The following is a 12,777-nucleotide window of genomic DNA, read 5'->3' as shown; positions in this document are numbered from 1 at the left end:
ATAAGAATTGAATAAGAATTTGTGTGCATAAGAATTTGATCATAGTTTTTTTTTAAAAACTATAATCCGGCCCTCCAACGGTCTAAGGGACAGTGAACCGGCCCCCTGTTTAAAAAGTTTATTGCTTAGCTCACAACACTAACTTTTTTGCCCAACAGTAGAATGCTCTAAATTATGGTGTCTGTGGTTGAGCCAGCAAATCAGAAAATTGCTTGGTGCTTGCAATCACCTTCATAAGAATCCTTATAATCAAAGTCAGCCAGTTTGAACCAGGTGGAATATTTGTATTTACATGCGCAAATCCAAACTTAAATTTAGATGCCTTTTAGGGAGAACAATGATATGAGATATTTTCATATGGATTCCCCAGATATGGGTTTGAAAAGGGCTTGTTTTGTGATGTAACATTGATTAGATATGATGTAGCAGTGTGGTGTAGTGGCTTGAGTGTTGGAGTACAATTGCTGGTTCAAATCCATGATCACCCACAGAAACCTACTGGGTGAACCTAGACAACTCACTCTCTCAGCCTCAGAGGAAGGCTGAAATAAATCTTAGGGGTCACCATATGTTAGAACAGACTTGAAGGTACACACACACATACATGCGGATCACCTGAACTTACCAAACATCCAAGAAAACACTATTGCGCTGCTGTAGAATACGGGGAGGAGGGGGGGTTGTCATAAAGGTTTATCACTGTTTTTTACACCGGAGCCCCCGGTGGCGCAGTGAACTAAACCCCTGTGCCGGCAGGACTGAAGACCGACAGGTCGCAAGTTCGAATCCGGGGAGAGGCGGATGAGCTCCCTCTATCAGTTCCAGCTCCTCGTGCGGGGACATGAGAGAAACCTCCCACAAGGATGATAAAACATCAAATCACCCGGGCATCCCCTGGGCAACGTCCTTGCAGGCGGCCAATTCTCTCACACCAGAAGCGACTTGCAGTTTCTCAAATCGCTCCTGACACGACCAAAAAAACAACAACAAAAAGAAAAACACTAGTAAATTCCGTAAACATACTATGCATTGAACAAAGACTTCCTTTTGTCTGTCTTGAATTCATCTAATCACTTAATGAGTGGCCCTGAGGGTTTTTTTTCTTGAAATGTATATACTTCATACATAAGTGTTCTATATACATAGCATTTAAACAAAATGAGGAAAATTGCAATATAACAATTGTATAAGAAATCTTCAGCCTGCATTGTTCTTTAAAATCCACTGAGCTATGATATTATAAGGCTGCGAGGGTTGAATGAAAAGTAATGCCTCCACATTCGTAACTCCTCAACAGATATCTACTGGTATGCGGCAGGTACTGCTTGTTCAGTAGACTCTCCTCTACAGTTCCATTTTGGCGGAAAGCCTTAGCAATGAATGGTTGTGTTGTTAAAGTGCGAAGCATGGAACCCTGCACAGACGGTTGGTCAGTGCGACTTAAGCAACATACAGTCATTGAATTCTTGACAGCAAGATACAGAATGGGGGACAATGCCTGGCTCGAGAGCAGTACATGAAAAAGATCTTGGATCTTGGAGTCCTCGTGGACAACAAGTTAAACATGAGCCAACAATGTGATGTGGCAGCAAAAAAAGCCAATGGGATTTTGGCCTGCATCAATAGGAGCATAGTATCTAGATCTAGGGAAGTAATGCTACCCCTCTATTCTGCTTTGGTCAGACCACATCTGGAATATTGTGTCCAATTCTGGGCACCACAATTGAAGTGAGATATTGACAAGCTGGAATGTGTCCAGAGGAGGGAGACTAAAATGATCAAGGGTCTGGAGAACAAGCACTATGAGGAGCAGCTTAAGGAGCTGGGCATGTTTAGCCTGAAGAAGAGAAGGCTGAGAGGAGATATGATGGCCTTGTATAAATACGTGAGGAAGCCACAGGGAGGAGGGAGCAAGCTTGTTTTCTGCCTCCCTGGAGACTAGGACGCGGAACAATGGCTTCAATCTACAAGAAAGGAGATTCCATCTGAACATTAGGAAGAACGTCCTGACTGTGAGAGCCGTTTAGCAGTGGAACTCTCTGCCCCAGAGTGTGGTGGAGACTCCTTCTTTGGAAGATTTTAAACAGAGGTTGGATGGCCACCTGTCAGGTGTGCTTTGAACACAATATTCCTGCTTCTTGGCAGGGAGTTGGACTGGATGGCCCATGAGGTCTCTTCCAACTCTAGGATTCTATGATTCTAGAAGGTGTCCCCCCAAAGGAGATTAATCAGAGAATGCAAGCTGTTTATGGTGATTGTGTTGATGTGAGTACTGTGCCTTGTTGGGCGAGTAAATTTAAAGATGTTGAGATGGGAACATCTGACCTGTGTGACAAACAAAAAGTTGGACATCCTGTGACAGCAACCACCGAGTTTCACAAGCAAAAGGTTGACAGATTTATTCAGGACGATCGTTGTATCACTCAGAGAGAAATTTCAAGCATAATCAGCATTTCACAAGAATGTGTGGTTCACATTATTGTTTTGCTTGGCTATCGGAAGATCTGTGCACGATGGGCACCCAGGAGGCTGATCCCTGAAATGAATGCGCACAGACTTTACACTTCAGAGACTGGATCTCACCACCGTACGACATCCTCCATATAGTCCAGATTTAGCACCGTCTGACTTCTATCTATTCCCGACCACCACCTGGTCAGCTTTAGACTTACTGCGCCCCCTAACCTCCACAGAGGTGGAGGACCTATTAAATTGGTCCGCCCCAGGAGGCTTATGGATCCGGAAGGATTCCTGACGGCTCTTGGGGATTTCCCCGCCACCTCGGTTGGTGATCCTGTTGATGCCCTGGTCGCTCTCTGGAATGGGGAGATGACCAGGGCAATAGACACGATCGCTCCAGAACGTCCCCTCTCAAGTAGCCGAACTAAACCAGCTCCTTGGTTTACTGAGGAGCTGGCGGTGTTGAAGCGAAAGAAGAGGGAACTAGAGAGCGTGTGGCGTTCGGATCCGAGCGAGCCAAACCGAACACGGTTTGTGTCCTTTTTAAGGTCATATGCCGCGGCAATAAGAGCCGCAAAGAAATCTTTCTTTGCGGCCACTATTGCGTCTGCAAAGAACCGTCCGGCTGAACTGTTCCGAGTTGTCAGAGGCCTTTTAAAACCCACCATTCAGGATGGGTGCCCTGATGACGCGGCAGCTCGCTGTGAAGCTTTTGTTCGGTTCTTTACAGACAAAGTCGCTTTGATCCGCTCTGGACTGGACACCATATTAATGGCAGTCTCTGAGGATGTAACACGAGCATCTGCTTGTCCGATTTTGATGGATTCATTTCAATTGGTTCAAACCGAGGATGTGGACAAGGTGCTTGGAGGAATGAGAGCTACCACATGCATCCTAGACCCCTGCCCATCCTGGCTTCTAAAGGAGGCCAGAGGGGGATTGGCCGAGTGGGTTAAGGTGGTGGTTAATGCCTCCCTTCGGGAAGGCATTTTTCCAGCCAGCTTAAAGCAAGCTGTGATAAAACCGCTGTTGAAGAAACCATCACTGGACCCCACTCAATTGGTAAACTATCGGCCTGTTTCCAATCTTCCCTTTTTGGGCAAAGTCATGGAACGTGTGGTGGCCTCACAACTCCAGGCATTCTTGGTAGACACGGATTATCTAGACCCGGCACAGTCTGGCTTTAGGCCGGGACATGGTACCGAGACAGCCTTGGTCGCCTTAGTGGATGATCTCCGTCGGGAGCTCGACAGGGGGAGTGTGTCCCTGTTGGTGCTACTCGACCTCTCAGCGGCCTTCGATACCGTCGACCATGGTATCCTTCTGGGACGCCTCGCGGGAATGGGTCTCGGAGGTACTGCTCTGCAGTGGCTCCGGTCATTCCTCGAGGGTCGGTCTCAGAAGGTGTCACTGGGGGACTCCTGTTCTACCCCACAACCTTTGTTTTGTGGGGTTCCTCAGGGTTCAATATTGTCCCCCATGTTGTTTAACATCTACATGAAGCCGCTGGGCGAGATCATCCGGAGTTTCGGGGTGCGGTGTCATCTGTACGCAGATGATGTCCAGCTCTGTCACTCCTTCCCACCCGCTACTAAGGAGGCTGTCGAGGTCCTGAACCGGTGCTTGGCCGCTGTGACGGTCTGGATGGGGGCGAACAAATTGAAATTGAATCCAGACAAGACAGAGGTACTCCTGGTCAGTCGCAGGGCCGAACAGGGTATAGGGTTACAGCCTGTGTTAGACGGGGTCGCACTCCCCCTGAAGACACAGGTTCGCAGTTTGGGTGTGATCCTGGACTCATCGCTGAGCCTGGATCCCCAGGTTTCGGCGGTGACCAGGGGAGCATTCGCACAGTTAAGACTCGTGCGCCAACTGCGACCGTACCTTGGGAAGTCTGACTTGGCCACGGTAGTCCACGCTCTGGTTACATCCCGCCTTGACTACTGCAACGCTCTCTACGTGGGGTTGCCTTTGAAGACGGCCCGGAAGCTCCAATTAGTCCAACGGGCGGCAGCCATGGTATTAACAGGAGCAGGGCGCAGGGAGCATACAACTCCTCTGCTGTACCAGCTCCACTGGCTACCGATTAGCTACCAAGCCCAATTCAAAGTGCTGGCTTTGACCTTTAAAGCCCTAAACGGTTCTGGCCCTACATACCTATCCGAACGTATCTCGGCCTATCAGCCCACCAGGACCCTAAGATCTTCAGGAGAAGCCCTTCTCTCCATCCCGCCTGCTTCACAAGTGCGGCTTGCGGGAACGAGAGATAGGGCCTTTTCTGTGGTGGCCCCCCGGCTTTGGAATGCCCTCCCTACTGAAATAAGATCAGCCACCTCGCTAATGGCATTTCGGAAAAAACTGAAAACTTGGATGTTCGAGCAAGTTTTCAACTAATTCCGATGTGATGATGTTTTGATCATGGACTAGCAATCAAGGATAACGAATTGGATTACGACTTTAACTATGAGATGTTCCGGTCTGTATTGGTGGCCCAATACTATGTATGTATATGTATGTATTTTTATATTTTATTTTATATTTTTAAAGTGAATATTGTATTTTTAAATATGTTGTAAACCGCAATGAGTCGCCGCACAGGCTGAGATATTAGCGGTATACAAGTGTACTAAATAAATAAATAAATAAATAAAATAAAAGGATCTGCGGGAACATCATTATTCTTCCGATGAAGATGTAGAGAGAACTGTGAGATGCTGATTGCGGAAACAGAGTGTTGACTTCTTCTGTGACGGCTTCAGAAAACATGTTCATTGTTGGCAGAAATGTATCCAATTGTCTGGTGATTATGTGGGAAAGTGAATAGTGGTAGTTAAAGAGCACATTCTATGGATTATTTCTGCGTTTGATTTATTGAAATACTAGCTGTCCCCTGCCACGCTTTGCTGTGGCCCAGTCTGTGTATATGTGTTTTGAGTGTGTAGATGTATGTATATATTTGTGTATATGTGTATATATGTGTGTTTGTGTTTATATATTTGGTTTTGCACAAGCATTGTAATGTTGTTTTGCTTTTTAAGTCTCTTCTGCTGTGTTTTTCAGTGTTTTTATGAGTGATGGTCACTCGTTGGCCTGATACGTGTATTGTGTCCAAATTTGGTGTCAATTCATCCAGTGGTTTTTGAATTCCCACAAACAAACATTATATTTTTATTTATATAGGGGTTTGTGTGGGTTTGCGCATGCATTAAAAGGTAATTTTTGGTTTTGGGGTTTTTAAGTGCCTTCCACTGTGGTTTTCAGTGTTTTTATGAGTGATGGACACTCGTTGGACTGTTAGATGTCTTCTGGCCAACCTTGGTGGCAATTAGTCCAGTGGTTTTTGAGTTATGTTGATCCCACAAACGAACATTACATTTTTATTTATATAGATTCCCATTCAAACCCAAGTAACAAAGGTAGAGGCATTACTTTTCATTCAACTCTCATATAAACCCACTTTTCTTACATCATATGTAATCTGATAAAGTAATCTTACATCATATGTAATCATATGTAATCTTACATCATATGTAATCTGAAGATCACCTGGGAAGGAACCCCACTGGAGCATTGCAGCGCACCCAAATACCTGGGAGTCACTCTGGACCGTGCTCTGACCTACAAGAAGCACTGCCTGAACATCAAGCAAAAAGTGGGTGCTAGAAACAATATCATACGAAAGCTGACTGGCACAACTTGGGGATCACAACCAGATACAGTGAAGACATCTGCCCTTGCGCTGTGCTACTCTGCGGCTGAGTTTGCATGCCCAGTGTGGAACACATCTCACCACACTAAAACAGTGGATGTGGCTCTTAATGAGACATGCCGCATTATCACGGGGTGTCTGCACCCTACACCACTGGAGAAAGTACACTGCTTAGCCGGTATTGCACCACCTGACATCCGCCGGGAAGTAGCAGCTAATAGTGAAAGGACCAAGGCAGAGACATCTCCAGCTCATCCCCCGTTTGGGTATCAGCCAGCACGTCAACGTCTTAAATCTAGAAATAGTTTTCTTAGATCTACCGAGACACTCGCTGGAACACCTCAGCAAGTGAGAGTCCAAAAGTGACAGGCTCAAACCCAGAACCTCAACCAATGGCTGATACCAAATGAGAGACTCTCCCCTGGGCACACAGAGGACTGGGTGACTTGGAAGGCGCTGAACAGACTGCGCTCTGGCACCACGAGATGCCAACCTTCAGAAATGGGGCTACAAAGTGGAATTCTCGACATGCAAATGTGGAGAGGAGCAAACCACTGACCACTTCCTGCAATGCAACCTGAGCCCTGCCACATGCACAATGGAGGACCTTCTTGCAGCAACACCAGAAGCACTCCAAGTGGCCAGATACTGGTCAAAGGACATTTAATCAACTACCAAACTCACAAATTTTGTATTCTGTATTTTGTATTTTTGTATTTTGTCTGTTTGTTTGCTTTGTTCTGTTAGAAATGCAATATAATTGACTGGTTGTTGATGACTCGATAAATAAATAATTAATTAATTAAATAAATAAATCAATAAGATAAAAGTCTGTGATGATCACATAAACCATTTTTTACATTTCCAAATGCAGTCTGAGCAGTCATTGTATTTCCAGTGGCACTTAGGCACAAGAATCACTCTCAAGAACCAGCTCATTACCAAATAATGCAGAAAGCAGCCATGTGGAGTGCTGATAAGATGGATCCAATGTATGTAACATTGGACTACTTGTCAGAGCAGTCAAATGGGGGCAGTGCCGGATTTAGACAAATGAGTTATGAGACCCCTTCCTTGGGCCCTGAAGGAGATTGGCCCAGTAGGTCTACACTGCCTGATTTGTGGCACACTCCCATAGACTATCAATTTGATAATTGTATCTGAAATCACTCCGAAAAAAAGAATGCCTTCAAATTTAGAATTGTATCACATAAGCAAAATCTGTTGTAAAAATTCTGTTTTGGCAGGATCCCCCCCCCCCCCCCGGCCAATGGGGCTCTGTGCTTAAGCACAGTGGTAAATCTGGCACAGAGTGGGGGGGGGGGGGGCAGTGAGCACATTACAATGGCTACATGTAGTGTAGACTACTTTAAATTTCTTTTACTGCCATGGTTCTTTTCATGTGAATAGTGCCATGTGACTTATTTACTGGGAATGAATCCCAAGTAATATTCAAACCATTTGAATTGGGTGTGGAATAGGCACTCCATGAGAGCAATTTCCATGTCTGAGTAGAGAGGGAGTGCTTATGAAAGCAAGAGGTGTTGCGTGTGATGCTCTTTCCCCATGTGAGTCATCCTGCATGTCAACTTCATCTCAAGAAATGTTGCAAGTGCTGAGATTGTGCAGCAGTTGAGATCCATGGTGTTTATGCCACCACAATCTATTGAACAAGGGCAACTTATGGTTATGCCATGGGTGATCACTCACGGCTGAGTACGATTGTCTTCCAGAGGTAGAGACTTAGTGGTGACTCCATAAATGACTCTGAAAACCAATTCTGCATCCACAAGGTCTTTCAAATTGAGGACATAGAACTGGGGAAAAATTAAAGAGGCATCATATCCACAAACCTTGTCTCTAAATCCAAGCCCCACGCTCCCAACTAAACAGAACAAGCAGCAGACTTCCAGATGTTACTGTATCACTATCTCCACCAGCTAGCCGTGATGTCTAATGATGAGGAATACAGGAGTTGGAGTCCAGCCTCCGTAGAGTCACATAAAAAGACTGGGTCTGCAGGCCTTGTGTGTGACATCTGTGCTCTCCATGTTGCCATTTGACACAACATTCACAGCCCGGGGTCAATGCTACAGAATGGCAGGCCACATTGAGCCGTCTTGGCCCCAATGCTGGTGCCAAAAAAAAGAAAAAAGCAAGTCCCAATATTCTATAGCATTGGCTCATTGAGATACATTTGGGACAGATTGGAGTAAATTGGGGTGCCCTGAGGTAAATTGGGGCACACTGAAATACATTGGGGCACACTGAAGTACAATGGGATGCACTGAAGTACATTCAAGTACTTGAGATACATTGGGGTGCAATGAAGTACATTGGGGGTGCATCGGAGTACAGTAGGGTGCAATAAAAGACATTGAGGCATTGGAGGGCATAGGGGTGCACTGGAGTATATTGGGGTGCATCAGAGAACATTGGGGGTACATTGAGGGTGCATCAGAGTACAGTAGGATGCATCAGAGGACATTGGAAGTGCATCGGAGGACATTAGGGGTGCATTGGAGTACAGCATTGGAGGACTGGGGGTGGCTTGGAGGGCATTGGGGTGCACTGGAGTACATTAGGGTGCATCAGAGTACAGTAGGGTGCATCAGAGGGCATTGGGGGTGCATTCGAAGTCTTTGGGGTGCATCAGAGTACAGTAGGATGCATCAGAGGACATTGGGGGTGCATCAGAGACATTGGTGGTGCATTGGAGGACATTGGGGTGCACTGGAGTACATTGGGGGTGCATCAGAAGATATTGGGGTGCATCAGAGGACATTGGGGGTGCATTGGAGTACAGTAGGGTGCATTGGAGGATATTCAGGGTGCCTTGGAGGGCATTGGGAGTGCATCAGAGCACAGTAGGGTGCATTGGAAGACATTGGGGTGCACTGGAGGACATTGGGGGTGCATCAGAGTACAGTAGGATGCATCAGAGGACATTGGGGTGCATTGGAGGACATTGGGGGTGCATTGGAGGGCATTGGGGTGCACTGGAGTACATTGGGGGTGCATCAGTACAGAAAGATGCATCAGAATACATTGGGGGTGCATTGAAGTACAGTAGGGTGCATTGGAGGATCTTGAGGGTGCGTTGGAGGGCATTGATGCATCAGAGTACAGTAGGGTACATTGGAGGACATTGGGGGTGCATTGGAGGGCATTGGGGTGCACTGGAGTACATTGGGGTGCATCGGAGTACAGTAGGATGCATTGGGGGTGCATTGGAAGTCATTGGGAGTGCATCAGAGTACAGTAGGATGCATCAGAGGACATTGGGGTGCATTGGAGGACGTTAGGGGTGCATTGGAGTACAGTAGGGTGCATTGGAGGACATTGGGGTCCATTGGAGGGCATTGGGGATGCATTGGAGTACAGTAGCGCTCATTAGAAGACATTGGGGGTGCACTGGAGTACATTGGGGTGCACTGGAGTACATTGGGGGTGCATCAGAATACAATAGGATACATCGGAGTACATTCGGAAGCATTGAATATTGGGATGCACTGGAGTTCACTGGAATGTATTGGGGAGCACTGGAGTCCATTGGGGTGCACTAAAGCATACCCGAGTACACAGAAGTACAAAGAGAGAGATGTCGCTTTCCAAACATGTCAAGCTTTCTCTACTTTGCGAAGTCAAGCCCCACTTTAGGAGGCTTTCTTTCAGGCAAGGCTTCCTCAGAGGAAGCCCCTCTTTATCCATAGGCTTCCTTTTTTTTGCCCCAGCAGCAGGAGCAGCAGGAGCAGCAGCAGCTGGGTCTTGGCAGGCTCGCCAAAGCAGGAGGGAGGGAGGGAGAGAGGAGGGCGGGCGCGCGCAGGCATCCCAGGAATTCGCTTCCCGTCGAGCCCCTTGGAGGCTGGCTCGCGAGCTCGCGCGCGCGGGTGTGTTCATGTGCGCGCGCGCTCGCCCCCTTCCCAGGCGGAGGAGGAGGAGGAGATCGGCGAGGGATGATGGCCCAGCCGCTGCTGAGGAAGACCTTCTCCCGCCTGAGGGGCAAGGAGCGCCTCGGGCGCAAGAAGGGGGCGCAGCGCAAGGAGCCAGGTAGCCCTCGGAGGGAGGCAGAATGGAGGAATGGGGTGGTACAGCGAAGAGGGGGCTCCCTCCCTTCCCACCCTCTCTCCCTCCTTTCCCGGGACATTCCCCTGCAGGCAGCCTAGCCTGGCTCGAGGATTCCTTGAAGCAGACTCATGGGGTTGGGAGGCCAGGCAACTCAGTCCCACAGCATCCCCACCGAGGATCCAGCCATGGGGAAGGCCCTTAGACACTTTGATTTCACTTGCAAACTTTGTTTTAACTTCCTGTAAAGTGCCATGAACCCAATGCTAATCAAGCCATCAATGTATGGCTGCCTGGAGGAACCTTCCTGCTGTTATACTGCAGCTCCCATCATCCAGATCCTTGGGGATGATGGGAGCCAGAGTCCATCAACTCATAGAATCATAGGCCATCCAGTCCTACCCTCTGTCATGCAATTTTCCTGCTTCTTGGCAGAATGGGGTTGGATTGGATGGCCTATGAGGTCTCTTCCAACTCTAGGATTCTATGATTCTATGATCTGAACATGAGGAAGAACTTCCTGACTGTGAGAGCTGTTCAGCAGTGGAACTCTCTGCCCTGGAGTGTGGTGGAGGCTCTTTCTTTTAAACAGAGGCTGGATGGCCATCTGTCGGGAGTGCTTTGAATGTGATTTTCCTGCTTCTTGGCAGGGGGTTGGACTGGATGGCCCATGAGGTCTCTTCCAACTCTAGGATTCTATGATTCTATGGTCTGATTCTGTGTGTCAGAAAGCTTTCTGAACTCCACCAATGATGGAATTGAACCAAATTCCATTGTTGGTGGAGTTCAGAATGCTTTTTGATTGTAGTTGTACTATAAATCCCACCAACGACAACTCCCAATATCAACCCCAACCCCACCAGTATTCAAATTTGGGCACATTGGGTATTTGTGCCAAATTTGGTCCAGTGAATGAAAATACATCCTGAATATCAGATATTTACGTGACAATTCATACCAATAGCAAAATGACAGTTGTGAAGTAGCAATGAAAATAATGTTATGGTTGTGGGTCACCACAACATGAGGAAGTGTATTAAGGGGTCGCGGCATTAGGAAGGTTGGGAGACACTGGTTTAAAAGTTTCCAAGGAAGGTGTCTCCACCAGACTCGGAGGCATAGCGTTCCAAGAAGTGTCCAGGCAGAATGGGTGTAATGCACCTCTGATGGTGATGAATGTTGAACTGTGGCGGAGAGGCCATGTGACAACCACTAGAGAACCACTCAAAGGCCCTCCAACTGCCCAATAATATCCTCCATCATCCAGGATCCAGGGCCCCTCAGTCACTGGCAGGCCTCCCAGAGCCATTTATGGCAGCAGGCAAATGCAAGACTTTCACACAGCAAGCAGATCCATACACTGGGCTTGGAAGACATGTGAGCTCAGATATTATGGCAGGCAGACTTGAAGATATATGGCCTCAGATATTTCTTTGCTGGTGGGGAAAGAAATAGTGGAGGGGACAATCTGGGGTTCGTTTAGCTCAATGCTGGGGTCCCAAAAATTTGCAGCAGTAAGTTTTGATTTCATTAGACCAGGAGTCCTCAAACTAAGGCCCGCGGGCCAGATACGGCCCTCCAAGGTCATTTACCCAGCCCTCACTCAGGGTCAACCTAAGTCTGAAATGACTTGGAAGCACACAACAACAACAACAACAAAAGCAGGCCCACACTTCCCATTGGAATACTAATAAGTTTATATTTGTTAGAATTGTTCATTTTAATTATTGTGTTGTTTTCACTACAAATAAGATATGTTCAGTGTGCATAGGAATTCATTAATTTTTTTCAAATTATAATCCAGCCCTCTAACAGTTTGAGGGGCTGTGACGTGGCCCTCTGTTTAAAAAGTTTGAGGACCCCTGCATTAGTTATTTCCACAAAATTCCACCTGAACCTTAGGAAGAAGGCTCCGGCCTAGCGTACCTGTCCAAATGTATCTCCTTCTATGTCCCACCTCGGAGTTTAAGATCTTCTGGGGAGGCCCTGCTCTCAGCCCTACCTTTATCACAAGTGAGACTGGTGGGGACAAGGGACAGGGCCTTCTCAGTGGTGGCCCCTCGCCTGTGGAATTCACTCCCTGGGGAAATTAGGTCATCGACATCCCTCCTTTCCTTCAGAAGGAAGTTGAAAACATGGATATGGGACCAGGCCTTTGGGTAATCTGGCAGACTGACAAGGTAATGACGACTGGAGTTGGAAAGGATTACAATAATGCTGAATGGACTTACGGATTCTTAGAACTCGGTGAATGTTAGCCACTAGATTGGCTTTTCTTTTAGTTGTTATTGTATTAATTGATTGTTTTTAACTATTTGTGATTACTGCTGCTATGTATTTTACTTGTTGAATTGTTGGCATCGAATTGTGCCGATTGTAAGCCGCCCTGAGTCCCTCCTAGGGGATTGAGAAGGGCGGGGTAGAAGTACACGAAATAAATAAATAAATAAAATAAGTTTCTGAGCATAAGAGCTGTTCAGCAGTGGAACTCTCTGCTTCATAATGTGGTGGAGGCTTTTAAACAGAGGCTGGGTGGCCATCTG

General features: G+C 47.1%; 2 protein-coding genes across 2 annotated transcripts in view; both read left to right on the top strand.

Moving 5' to 3' along the window:
- Nucleotides 1-12,777, top strand: part of LOC137096102 (uncharacterized) — a 234,386-nt gene that overhangs the window by 32,360 nt on the left and 189,249 nt on the right. The window lies entirely within an intron of this gene.
- The window catches only part of SYDE1 (synapse defective Rho GTPase homolog 1), a 43,743-nt gene continuing 41,010 nt past the window's right edge, over nt 10,045-12,777 (top strand). Inside the window, exon 1 of the mRNA XM_067464097.1 lies at nt 10,045-10,219. Coding sequence (XP_067320198.1) covers nt 10,126-10,219 — 94 coding nt within the window. The 5' untranslated portion in view covers nt 10,045-10,125. The remainder of the gene's footprint in view (nt 10,220-12,777) is intronic.

Source organism: Anolis sagrei, chromosome 2, assembly GCF_037176765.1.
Source record: "Anolis sagrei isolate rAnoSag1 chromosome 2, rAnoSag1.mat, whole genome shotgun sequence".
NCBI lineage: Eukaryota > Metazoa > Chordata > Lepidosauria > Squamata > Dactyloidae > Anolis > Anolis sagrei.
This window is presented reverse-complemented; position numbering and strand designations above follow the sequence as displayed.